This window comes from Oncorhynchus tshawytscha, unplaced genomic scaffold (assembly GCF_018296145.1).
Source record: "Oncorhynchus tshawytscha isolate Ot180627B unplaced genomic scaffold, Otsh_v2.0 Un_contig_5990_pilon_pilon, whole genome shotgun sequence".
In the NCBI taxonomy this organism is placed as follows: domain Eukaryota; kingdom Metazoa; phylum Chordata; class Actinopteri; order Salmoniformes; family Salmonidae; genus Oncorhynchus; species Oncorhynchus tshawytscha.
The window spans coordinates 841,300-855,000 of NW_024609819.1; the positions used below are offsets into that span (position 1 = coordinate 841,300).

The 13,701-nt window shown below is 44.2% G+C and overlaps 1 protein-coding gene across 1 annotated transcript in view; it reads left to right on the top strand.

Moving 5' to 3' along the window:
- tbck (TBC1 domain containing kinase) overlaps positions 1-13,701 on the top strand; it is a gene marked incomplete at its 3' end in the record, with an annotated part of 29,097 nt that overhangs the window by 2,783 nt on the left and 12,613 nt on the right. Inside the window, 11 exon segments of the mRNA XM_042318915.1 lie at positions 4,793-4,865; positions 5,755-5,869; positions 6,068-6,141; positions 8,531-8,672; positions 8,871-8,931; positions 9,038-9,099; positions 9,620-9,681; positions 9,985-10,133; positions 10,468-10,606; positions 11,011-11,110; positions 12,367-12,416. Coding sequence (XP_042174849.1) covers positions 4,793-4,865; positions 5,755-5,869; positions 6,068-6,141; positions 8,531-8,672; positions 8,871-8,931; positions 9,038-9,099; positions 9,620-9,681; positions 9,985-10,133; positions 10,468-10,606; positions 11,011-11,110; positions 12,367-12,416 — 1,027 coding nt within the window.

A 13,701-nucleotide genomic window follows, 5' to 3' on the forward strand; every position in this document is an offset into this window, starting at 1 on the left:
TGGAAGCTTGACGTCGGTGTCCGTTTCGTGGCTGGTTTTCTTTTTGTATTCCATGATTTCCTGTAGACCCTGCCATATGTGTCTCGTGTCTGAGCCATTGAATTGTGATTCCGCTTTGTCCCTGTTCCAGCATTTCGCTTCTTTGATTTTCTTGTGGAGGGAATAACTACACTGTTTATATTCAGCCATATTCCCACACCTCTTTCCATGGTTAAATGCGATTGTTCGCGAGTTCAGTTTTGCGACAATGCCGCCATCCATCCATGGTTTCTGGTTAGGGTAGGTTTTAATAGTCACAGTGGGTACAACATCTCCAATGCACTTCTTTATAAACTCACTCAGAGTCAGCGTATAGATCGATGTTATTCTCTGAGGCTGACCGGAACATATCCCAGTCCGCGTAATCAAAACAGTCCTGAAGCGTGGCTTCCGATTGGTCAGACCTGCGTTGAATGGTTCTAGTCACTGGTACATCCTGTTTGAGTTTCTTCCTATAAAACGGTAGGAGAAAGATGGCGTCGTGGTTGGATTTGCTGAAGGAAGAAAGGGAGGGCGGGGGAGGGCTTTGTATGCATCGCTGAAGTTAGCGTAGCAGTGATCGAGTGTATTACCCCTGCGCGTAGTGCAATCAATATGCTGATAGAATTTAGGTAGCCTTGATCTCAAATTTGATTTGTATAAAATCCCCAGCTACAATAAATGCAGCTTCAGGATTAGGGTTGCAAAGGGTCTGAAACTTTCTGGGAAATTTCCAGAATTTTTCTTGAGATTTTCCATGGGAAGTTGAGCCTGGAATTTTGGGAATTTTCCTTAAATCATCAAAAAAAGTTAGCTTATAACAGTGAACATTTTTTGTGGGATACACACGTCAATTCTAGGTCTTGTGGCATATTTTGGTTAAACTATCCCCAATTCAATGGAATTCAATGCAACCCTCTGCATGCACAGTGCATTCTTCCATCATATGTACAGCTGATTCTCAAGATCTTGCACACGAATGAGATGCTATTGAGCCCACACTACTACACTGTCTGAGCCAAGGACTACATGCTTTCTGGTGAGTTTTGATTACAATACTGGGTTGGGTGAATATATTTTATATGACAAACAACTTTTTGTTAACTACTAAATAGTAGCCTACAGCAAAGTGTGTTTAAATCATTTCTAACTTGTTAACAATTTCTGCTAGTTAGTTTTTGCTACCACGTGGGGTTTAGCTTGCTTGAGCCTCCTAACTGAGGAGTGTTAATTCACCTGTTTCCATTAAAGCTGTGTAAATTTGCATATACTGTGCCAAATCATATGTGAAGAATGCAACAAAGATGCAGAAGTGCTTAAAGTTCCCTCAGCGCACACAAGAAGCAACCTCTGACAAAAGTCCCTCTACTTCTGTTCGAGGTTGAAATGATGAATCAGACACCTTACTGATAGCAACAGCACATGGTCCTCCTGGAATCAGAAGTGTTTTTGACTCAATGGAGGAACGTAGTCAGAGAAATGCTAATGAATGTCTTAATCAAGCTGTGTATGCAACTGCTTCACCACTGATGCTCACAGGCAATGTGTATTGGAAGAGATTTCTGAATGTTCTTAACCCAGCATACACCTCTCCGACCAGACATGCTTTATCTACTCATTTGCTGGATGCAGAGTTCAACAGAGTTCAAGTGAAGGTCAAGCAAATTGTAGAGAAAGCGGACTGTATTGCGATCATCTCTGATGGGTGGTCGAATGTTCGTGGGCAAGGAATAATTAACTACATCATCTCCACCCCTCAAGCTGTACTCTACAAGAGCACAGACACAAGGGACAACAGACACAACGGGCTGAAGGCAGTCATCAATGACCTTGGACCACAGAAGGTATTTGCACTGGTGACAGACAATGCTGCGGACATGAAGGCTGCTTGGTCTAAAGTGGAGGAGTCCTACCCTCACGTCTGTGCTGCTCATGCATTGAATCTGCTCCTCAAGGACATCATGGCACTGAAAACAATGGATACACTCTACAAGAGAGCCAAGGAAATGGTTAGGTATGTGAAGGGTCATCAAGTTATAGCAGCAATCTACCTCATCAAGCAAAGTGAGAAGAATAAAAGCACCACATTGAAGCTATCCAGCAATACCCGTTGGGGTGGTGTTGTCATCATGTTTGACAGTCTCCTGGAGGGGAAGGAGTCTCTCCAAGAAATGGCTATATCACAGTCAACTGATAAGGACAGCCCCATCAAGGGGATCCTCCTGGATGATGTATTCTGGGAGAGGGTGGTAAAGCAGCCTGAAACGCCAGAAACCTATAGCAGTAGCCATTGCATGATTGAGGGAGACTGTGCCATCCTGTCTGATGTTCTGATGCTTGCAGATGTAAGATAAGAAGTGTGTACTGTCCTGCCCACTTCACTGTTGCTCCAAGCAGAGGAAACTGCAGTTCTGAAATACATCAAAATGTGTGAAGACTTCTGCCTGAAGCCCTTACACGCAGCAGCGTACATGTTGGACCCCAAGTATGTTGGCAAGAGCATCCTGTCTGGTGCAGAGATCAACAAAGCCTATGGTGTCATCACTACCATGTCTCTCCACCGATGTTTCCATGAAACAGAGAATGTTACAATCTCTGATGTCTCTCTGGAAGGCAACCCTTGCTCGAATTTCGTCTACCTTGTTGTTAAGAGACTGGACATTGGCGAGTAGTATACTCGGGAGCTGTGGGCGATGTGCGTGTCTACGGAGCCTGACCAGGAGGCCGCTCCGTCTGCCCCTTCTGCGGCGCCGTTGTTTTGGGTCGGCTTTTGGGATTAGATCCATTGTTCTGGGTGGTGGTCCAAACAGAGGATCCCCTTCGGGGAAAGTCCTATTCCTGGTCGTAATGTTGATAAGTTGACTTATAGTTCTTCCCGGCTGTAATAAGAGGTCATTGATGACTGCCTTTCTGGGGTAACAATGTATGAAAGAATATATAAACTAAATACTGCATAGTTTCCTAAGGACTCGAAGCGAGGTGACTATCTCTGTCGGCACCATCTTGAGTGATTTTGTAGTGGAATCCTTTATTTTCCTCTATTTGACTGTATCTGGCTTTCAGAGATTGGGAAGAATACATGGAAAATCAGGTATCCTAGTATCGCGATACTGGTATCGTGACAACGCTCCACTACCAGAAATATCCTAGTATTGGTAGAGTGGGATGGAGAGTGATACTAAAGAGGACTAGGGGAGATTCATACTTGCGTGACAGGCCGACAGCAGCTTTTAAATCCTATCCCTTTCCTTTCGGCATCTACTATTGTATATGACTGGTGTCCTATTAATATCAAATAAAATGTTATTCATCATATGCTTCGTAAACAACCGGTTTAGACTAACAGTGAAATGCTTACTTACAGTGTGCATTCAGAAGGAAGAGGGAACGGTGTGCATTCAGAAGGAAGAGGGAACGGTGTGCATTCAGAAGGAAGAGGGAACGGTGTGCATTCAGAAGGAAGAGGGAACGGTGTGCATTCAGAAGGAAGAAGGGAACGGTGTGCATTCAGAAGGAAAGGGACGGTGTGCATTCAGAAGGAAGAGGGAACGGTGTGCATTCAGAAGGAAGAGGGAACGGTGTGCATTCAGAAGGAAGAGGGAACGGTGTGCATTCAGAAGGAAGAGGGAACGGTGTGCATTCAGAAGGAAGAGGGAACGGTGTGCATTCAGCGTATTGCAACAGAGACTTGACCTTCCCCTACTATTTTGAGAAACACCTAATAATCTTGTGTATTGTGTGAAAAGAGGCTGTTCATATTGACTTCATTGCGGTCGTACCCATAAGTTCACACGTTGATTTGTACCCTAGTTTGTCATTTACAGTTGAGCAAATATAGATAATCTTCATCACAGGTTATACCTCCTCAAGAGGCTCTCTCAGCTTTCAACAATGTCTCTCTTTTTTAGTAGTGTTTTCTGTTTCATCCGAGTCACTGTAAAATAACTGTGTTTGGCAAACTCCAACTGCACAATCTAACTAGTTTCGCTTTTGTTTGCTAAGCATATTACCACAAGAATGTGTTTTATTAAAAGTCTCAACAAAAACCGGAAATCATCCCAAATCCACATTATGCAGGTTTTATTGGACACATTAATGATTTTTGGCCAAAGTATACACAGTACTGTCATTATGGACTTCCTGAGTTGTTAAAAGCTTACTTTAGCCTGCTTTGTTTCATCCTTTTTTATGCCCAGATGTTTTATAGTCACGGCTAGAAGCTTATGTCAAATTGCTGTCTGAAGTATATATTTTTTGTGCATTTTTAGCTAACCCTAACCCTTTTCCTAACCTTTACCTAATTCTCCTAACCTGCTAAGAAAAGTCAATTCTTACATGAACTGTATTCCATTTAGTCAAAACCATGTTTTAAGGTCCTGAGCGCTGAACCCTTTGTCAGGTTTTGTAGATCACATTTAGTTTTTCCATTTATTGTGTGGATGGGGGGTTATAAAGGACTGAGTGCAGCTTTAAAGCTTGGTAATTGCATATGCATGTTATCACAACACATGGCGCTAGCGTTTCATTTAGAAGATTCTTCTGGGCTATGTTTAACCAATCATGTTGTGGCTAAACCTTTAACTTAAAGGCACACTCCTTCGTCGGAAAAACAACAAAATACCAGCCTTGCTGGGGAAAAAAAGGAGAACAAGCAGCAGACTGTAAAACAGATGTTTTGAAATCACATATTAAACATATAAATCAATAAAATGCCAGGGCTGACCAATGTCATTTTGATCTACCGTTTCACACCTTTTCTTCTTCCTTCTTCCAGAACGACTTGTTGTTGTAACGGAACACTACGAAAGCAGTCTAAATGATTTCCAGAAACAGGTTCAAACTGTCAGGTAAGATTTCAAGTTTTTTTATTAGTTGCACTGGGTTGACCAACTGGCGGGCTGAATTTGGCCCGGCTGTTATTTTATTTAGGGCCCTAAGTTTTCTTATATAAAAAGGAAGTGTTATTTAGCATTTTTATACTTGGCCATAAAAGACTAAAAACACCAGCAAATCAGCTCCAAGTGATTTTAATTTTGGAATCTGTTCTAGAGTATTCCCACACATTATAGAGAGATACTGTATATGTGATCGTATACAACTGCAAGCAAGGTTTGAAATGGCTGTTTTAGACATATTCTATCTGTTTAGGATACTTGCGGTCAATTTGCAGTCTACAAATGATTTGTTGTTATGCACTGTCCAACGAAATGCTTACTTGCAGGTTCCTTCTCGACAAAGCAACAACGATAAGAAACAGTATAATACCCGAAGGCACTATATCTATATAGTAAAATATTTACACGACATAAAGACTATATATAGATGTAGTACAATGATAATGTACTATGTTATGGAATGTTAAGAGAACCCAGTTCTATTTCTCTGTCAGTAGAATGACCATGGTTTAACTGAACAAAGAAGAATAGCTTCATTACATCAGGACTAGACTATGCACTCCCCTTGCCATCTACTGGTTGACACCGATAATTACACAAACCTCTTCCATCTAAAACACTTACCGAATGAACTCCTCAACTCTACAGACCCGGCAGGGGGAAATGACTACATATTTAGTACACACAATGACCTGTTGTAGCTTTGTTGGCTGGAAAACAAAGACCGACTCTAAGTACCATACATGACCCTTTTTCAAGCCAAACACCACAGGTCCTAAAGCTACGCCCAAGTTTCATAATGTGTGTATAAGATTTCTCAGGCCTTGTCTGTCTGTTACAGCCCAGAGAGGGTTCTCCAGATAGCCTATGAGGCCTTGGAGGGACTAGAGTTTATGAACAAACATGGGATGGTTCACAGAGCCCTCAATGCACAGAATGTCCTCATGGACGGCAAGGTAGGTACTCTCCCTTCCCTATCAGTTGGGGTCTAATGGAAAGGCATTTAACACCATTTGCCATTGTCATCTAGCCTGGTTAAACCTGCGCTCTCGTTTAAACAGGCTGATTGTCATCACGTTATTGATGCATTATTGATTTCTCATAAGGCCATCAATACATTGAATATTGTCATATGTAACATTGTTTCATTGTAGGGCAAGGTGAAGCTGGCTAAGTTTGGGCTCTATTACATGACAGACCACGGGGCGGATGTGGACTTTCCTATTGGGTAAGTCCTGTTCACATCTAACCTCCCATGTACAACGAATGTGTCGATAGATGTGAAAAGCTAATCAATTGTGACTGACATTTAGATTAGGCAGTGAACACATTTTTTCAACATTTAGTCATTTAGCAGATGCTCTAAGAGCAACATAGTAGTGAGGGCATGCATTTTCATACTTTTTGTTTCTCGTACTGGTGCCCCATGGGAATTGAACCAACAACCCTGGCCTGCAAGCGCCACGCTCTACCAATTAATCTATATTCATCTATTCATCTTAAAAGCAATACATGGTCCACTGTCATATAGAGATAACTATGATAAATTCTGATATGATAATGGAAGATTGTGAACCTCGAACGTCTGGAACTTGCAGTACTGTGGATCTTCTGGTAATGGAGGTCATAGGTCCCTCTGTGAACACAACACACTATTTAAATGCTGTTTGTGAAACAGAATGAGATGCATTATTATGACATGTATGTGTAATGGTCAATCTATTGTTTATCAAATCACATTTTGTCACATGCGCCGAACACCACAGGTGTTACAGTGAAAGGCTTACTTACAAGCCCTTAACCAACAATGCAGTTTTTAAGGAAAGCCCTTAAAAATAAGAGTTAAGAAATAATTAAAGAGCAGCAGTAAATAACAATAGGGGGGCTATAAACAGGGGGTATCGGTGCAGAGTCTATGTGCTGGGGCCACCGGTGTCGAGGTAATTCTGTACATGTAAGTAGAGTTATTAAAGTGGCTATGCATAGATAATAACAGAGTAGCGGTGGGGGGGGACAGGCAATGCAAATAGTCTGGGTAGCCATTTGATTAGCTGTTCAGGAGTCTTATGGCTTGGGGGTAGAAACTGTTTAGAAGCCTCTTGAACCTAGACTTGGTGCTGCGGTACCGCTTGCCGTGCGGTAGCAGAGAGAACATTCTATGACTAGGGTGGCTGGAGTCTTTGACTATTTTTAGGGCCTTCCTCTGACACCACCTGGTATAGAGGTCCTGGATGACAGGAAGCTTGGCCCCAGTGATGTACTGGGCAGTACGCACTACCCTCTGTAGTACCTTGCGGTCAGAGGCTGAGCAGTTGCCATACCAGGCAGTCATGCAACCCATCAGAATGCTCTCGACGGTGCAGCTGTAAAACCTTTTGAGGATCTAATCATTTTAGTCTCCTGAGGGGGAATAGGTTTTGTTGTGCCCTCTTCATGACTGTCTTTGTGTGCTTGGACCATGTTAGTTTGTTGGTGATGTGGACGCCAAGGAACTCAAAGCTCTCAACCTGCTCCACTGCAGCCCCGTCGATGATAATGGGGGCGTGCTCGGTCCTCCTTTTCCTATAGTCCACAATCATCTCCTTTGTCTTGATCGCTTTGAGGGAGAGGTTGTTGTCCTGGCACCACACGGCCAGGTCTCTGATCCTCCCTATAGTCTGTCTCATTGTTGTCGGTGGTCAGGCAAACCACTGTTGTGTCATCAGCAAACCTAATGATGGTGTTGGAGTCGTGCCTGGCCGTGCAGTCATGAGTGAACAGGGAGTACAGGAGGGGACTGAGCATGCACCCCACGTGTTGAGGATCAGCGTGGCAGATGTGTTGTTACCTACCCTTACCACCTGGGGGCAGCCTGTCAGGAAGTCCAGGATCCAGTTGCAGAGGGAGGTGTTTAGTCCCAGGGTCCTTAGCTTAGTGAGGAGATTTGAGGGTACTATGGTGTTGAACGCTGAGCTGTAGTCAATGAATAGCATTCTCACATGTGTTCCTTTTGTCCAGGTGGGAAAGGGCAGTGTGGAGTGCAATCGAGATTGCATCATCTGTGGATCTGTTGGTGCGGTATGCAAATTGGGGTGGGTCTAGGGTTTCTGGGATAATGGTGTTGATGTGAGCCATGACCAGCCATTATGATATCCAGGTTTTAGATATTAAAGTAATCCATTGTTTCTGTAATAAGTACTGTAATAGATAGCTGAAGTCTTATCCAAAACCCAAAGGCCCTCATGTTTTAGAAAGTCTTTGTGGGTAATAGCCTGTTGTTGAATGGGGGAATGAGTGTGTGTGTGTTCTGCCTCTGATGTCCTGTGTTATCTAGTCTCCAAGTAAAACATCTGGTTTGAAGATGAAATAAGCTTATCTGTCTAGTGTTTACAGAGATTCCTTGATATGAAGCAACGTACAGTACATGCATCACTTAAACAATGACTTCAACGAAACAGGAAGTACCTGGAATATTTAGGTAGATTAATCATCAAAGTCTGTTCATTGTCAAATGTTATCTGTTGCAAACAGGTTTCATTATATTTAATTCAAGACAACCTCAACGCTCTCAAGTTTACTATGTCTTGCAGGGTATTCAATTGACCTTTGACCCTCTCTCTGACTATCTCTGTCCACAGGTACCCATCCTATCTGGCTCCTGAGGTCATCGCCCAGGGCTCAGTCCACCCTAGTGACCCCTCCCAGGGGGAGAACCCTCTTCCCTCGGGGCCCAAGACAGACGTGTGGTCCCTGGGAGTCCTGCTCTTTGAGCTGTGTGCAGTAAGCTCTCTTAAACCCCCATGTCTTGACCTAATGATTGATTATTTGATTGAGCTGTCAGTCAGAAGTCAGGACTGTCATTGACAGATGTTATGACAGTGTTATATAGACATTGATTTGAGGGTTCAAGTAAAGTGTGATATTGTGGTTAGGAGGAAGTCGTTCTGTCCTCATGTACTATCAACCTTTTATTCACAGGGTAGAAGACTACTGCAGAACATTGAAATAAGTGAGAGATTGAAGTTCATCATCACCTTGGGTAAGTGAACGTGTTGCCATGTCCATCAGCCTGGTGAGCCACAGGTTGGTTATGATGGGGCTGTTCATTGTTTATGACATGGTGGTCTGTGTTTTGTTGTTCTCAGGTTGCATTGACGACATAGTCACAGTCCTTGCAGAGGAGCACGGATGCCTGGATGCGATTAGGGTGAGTTTGACATCAATCACAAGTCACTGTTTATTACACTGGTCCGCTAAAACCACTCTAAGAAAGGTTGATTGTCCTAGAATTCCTAGTTTGCCTAATGTGTAGATCGTCTAATGTGTAGATTGCCTAATGTGTAGATTGCCTAATGTGTAGATTGCCTAATGTGTGGTAAAGTCATGTTTTATGATGTAGATAAAAGACTACACCTTACTATATGCTGTATTGTTGGTCCAGACACGATTGTGATTGTAAATGACGACATTTCATCAAATACCAAAACGATGCCCTGTAACCGCTAGCTGTGTGTGTTTGTGCGCGCATCTGTTTGCGTGTATATGTGTGCTAATGAAATTCATATGCCCTCCATTTGCCAAAGTGTTTCCCTTGTAAAAAGGCTTTTATCCTTTCTCAGGCTATTTTATTTCTTTAGGATGCTGAAAAGCCATAAAAGCAGAGGGAGATTGGGGCTGTGGGTCTGGATTGTAGCATAACTAATGTGATTGTCAACGTTCTGTTACAGGAGCTGCCTGAGAACGTCCTGACATTATTAAGGAAATGCCTGACCTTCCTGCCCTCCAGAAGGTAACTCGACCAGAGATGTTTTATATCATGTTGTGTTGGCTATCATTTCCTGTTGGGAGGCCCATTCTCCATGCTTTCTCCAGGTACTTTTGTCATGCAGCCGAACTGTCTGTAGGGTAATAACAGGGTAATAACAGGGAAAGTGATCAAAAACATGCCCAAATGAGAACATGGTACGTTTAGAGAGAACATTTAAGAACACTTCACATAACATTTTTGTCGTGAAATCTGAACCTTTGAAGTGCGTCGATATGTTTTTGATGCATGTTCAAAAAAGAGATTTGACTCTCTGCTTCCATCCAGGCCCACCCCTGCAGAGCTGCTGGTTGACCCAGTGTTTGAGGGCGTGTCCTGTCTCTACGCCCCGTTCCAGCAGCCCGTCGGGCTGTTCTCCTCTTCCCTGCGCTGTGCCCACCTGGAGCTACCAGAGGACATCAGCCAGCTCTGCAAAGGTCAGAGTGCATACACGCATGCCCTGACGTGGCCACACACACGCAAACACACACTTACGGATGCACATACATTATAAAAATAAATAGTTGTTTACCATCGTAGACCTGGCTCTATGGATAAAGGATACATCTCAGACGACCACATTATCCCATGTAGAGGACCCCATGTATCATCCTTGATGCTTAGTGTGGGATTTAATGGAACCCAGGAATCCCTGGAAAACAGTGGTAATTGTTATTGATTTGGACTATCCTGCATACTATGACATGAATTGAAATGTGGCTGATTTTGAATGTATTAGACAGTTAAATGAATCTATCAATCATGTCCCAGATGATGATGAGGAGTACCTGGGGGAGAGGGCCATAGATGAGGTGTACCACCTGTGGTGTTTGGCGGGAGGAGACCTGGAGAAGGAACTGACCAACAAGGAGATCATCCAGTCCAAGCCTCCCGTCTGCACCCTGCCCAAGTACTGTACAACACTCCCTTTCTACCTAGTGGACTGTTTCAGATAATGTTGTTATACATAGCATGTATTTCTACTGTCGTAGATAATGTAGTTATGTACAGCAGGCCTTTCTACTGTCTCAGATAATGTAGTTATATACAGCATGCCTTTCTACCGGACTGTCTCAGATAATGTAGTAATGTACAGCAGGCCTTTCTACTGTCTCAGATAATGTAATTATATACAACATGCCTTTCACTGTACTGTCTCCAATAGTTATTAACTGTTTTAATCATAGAGCAGAGCACAAAGTTAGAATAATGTTTTCGTCTGAACTAGTTAACTATATTATATTTAAGTAGATCCATGCTATTATATAGTTTCTCATCCGGATGAATAAATGTTGAATTTAATGTCTGTGTTAGTTTCCTGCTGGAGGATGGCGAGTCGTTTGGCCAAGGCAGGGACAGGAGTTTCCTCCTGGATGACACCACCGTCACACTGTCTCTGTGCCAGCTGAAGAACGTGAGGACACCACTGTGACTAATAGATGTAACATTACTGTACAATAACAGGAGCAAGACATTTTAGTAGTGCATTGGTCTCTACTTGGACTGTAGTGACCAGTGTTCTACCAACACTACACAACAGGTCTCTACTTGGACTGTAGTGACCAGTGTTCTACCAACACCACACAACAGGTCTCTACTTGGACTGTAATGACCAGTGTTCTACCAACACTACACAACAGGTCTCTACTTGGACTGTAATGACCAGTGTTCTACCAACACCACACAACAGGTCTCTACTTGGACTGTAATGACCAGTGTTCTACCAACACCACACAACAGGTCTCTACTTGGACTGTAATGACCAGTGTTCTACCAACACCACACAACAGGTCTCTACTTGGACTGTAGTGACCAGTGTTCTACCAACACCACACAACAGGTCTCTACTTGGACTGTAATGACCAGTGTTCTACCAACACTACACAACAGGTCTCTACTTGGACTGTAGTGACCAGTGTTCTACCAACACCACACAACAGGTCTCTACTTGGACTGTAGTGACCAGTGTTCTACCAACACCACACAACAGGTCTCTACTTGGACTGTAGTGACCAGTGTTCTACCAACACCACACAACAGGTCTCTACTTGGACTGTAATGACCAGTGTTCTACCAACACCACACAACAGGTCTCTACTTGGACTGTAGTGACCAGTGTTCTACCAACACCACACAACAGGTCTCTACTTGGACTGTAATGACCAGTGTTCTACCAACACCACACAACAGGTCTCTACTTGGACTGTAATGACCAGTGTTCTACCAACACCACACAACAGGTCTCTACTTGGACTGTAGTGACCAGTGTTCTACCAACACCACACAACAGGTCTCTACTTGGACTGTAATGACTAGTGTTCTACCAACACTACACAACAGGTCTCTACTTGGACTGTAGTGACCAGTGTTCTACCAACACCACACAACAGGTCTCTACTTGGACTGTAATGACCAGTGTTCTACCAACACCACACAACAGGTCTCTACTTGGACTGTAATGACTAGTGTTCTACCAACACCACACAACAGGTCTCTACTTGGACTGTAATGACCAGTGTTCTACCAACACCACACAACAGGTCTCTACTTGGACTGTAATGACTAGTGTTCTACCAACACCACACAGCAGTTTATTTTCTCCACATGGTTGAATCTGAAATTAACCAGAACATTTGTGTTGAGAATTCAAATCTGTCTTCTCTCTTTCAGAGACTGAAAGATGTGGCAGGAGAGGCATATTACCCTTTATTGGAAGATGAGTAAGAATCCCCTCATCTTTTACTCCTCATTTGTCACGTATTGACTTAGTAGGGATTCGAGAGCTGTGGACAGATAGACTATCATTTTATGGCTTGTTCTTTTCAATGACTGATGGAGATGGGTAATGTTCCCTTCTGGCTTTTTTGTTCCCTTGTATCTCTTTGTGTCTCGCTCTCTTGCTCTGCTCTCTCTCTTTCTCTCTTCTCAACTCTCTGCTCAGGTCTCTCTTCTCTCTCGCTCTCTCTCGCTCTCTTGCTCTCTCTCGCTCTCTTGCTCTCGCTCGCTCTCTTCTCTCTCTCGCTCTCTTGTTCTCTCTCGCTCTCACCACTCGCTCTCTTGCTCTCTCTTGCTCTCTTGCTCTGTCTCTTGCTCTCTTCGCTCTCTCTCGCTCTCTTGCTCTCTCTCAGGCTCTCTTGCTCTCTCTGCTCTCTGTCGCTCTCTCGCTCTCTTGCTCTCTCTCGCTCTCTTGCTCTCTTCGCTCTCTTGCTGACTCGCTCTCGCTCTCTCGCTCGCTCTCTCGCTCTCTCTCGCTCTCTGCTCTCTTCGCTCTCTCTGCTCTCTCTGCTCTCTCTCAGCTCTCTTGCTCTCTCTCGCTCTCTTGCTCTCTCTCGCTCTCTTGCTCTCTCTCGCTCTCTTGCTCTCTCTCGCTCTCTTGCTATTCTCGCTCTCTTGCTCTCTCTAAGCTCTCTCTCTCTTTTCGCTCTCTCTTGCTCTCGCTATTGCTCTCTTGCTCTCGAGAGCGCTCTCTTGCTCTCTATCGCTTTCTCTGGCTTGTTCTTTTCTGACTGCTCTCTTGCTCTCTCTGCTCTCTTGCCTTCTGCTCTCTTGCTCTCTTGCTCTCTTGCTCTCTTGTCTCTCTCTCTCTCGCTCTCTTCTCTCTCTCGCTCTCTTGCTCTCTCTCGCTCTCTTGCTCTCTCTCGCTCTCTGCTCTCGCTCGCTCTCTCTCTCTTGCTCGCTCTCTTCGCTCTCTCTCGCTCTCGCTCTCTCTCGCTCTCTCTCGCTCTCTTGCTCTCTCTCGCTCTCTTGCTCTCTCTCGCTCTCTTGCTCTCTCTCGCTCTCTTGCTCTCTCTCGCTCTCTTGCTCTCGCTCTCTCGCTCTCTTGCTCTCGCTCTCTTGCTCTCTTGCTCTCTCTCGCTCTCTCTCGCTCTCTTGCTCTCGCTCGCTCTCTTGCTCTCTCTCGCTCTCTCTCGCTCTCTTGCTCTCGCTCTCTCTCGCTCTCTGCTCTCGCTCTCTTGCTCTCTCTCGCTCTCTTGCTCTCTCTCGCTCTCTTGCTCTCGCTCTCTC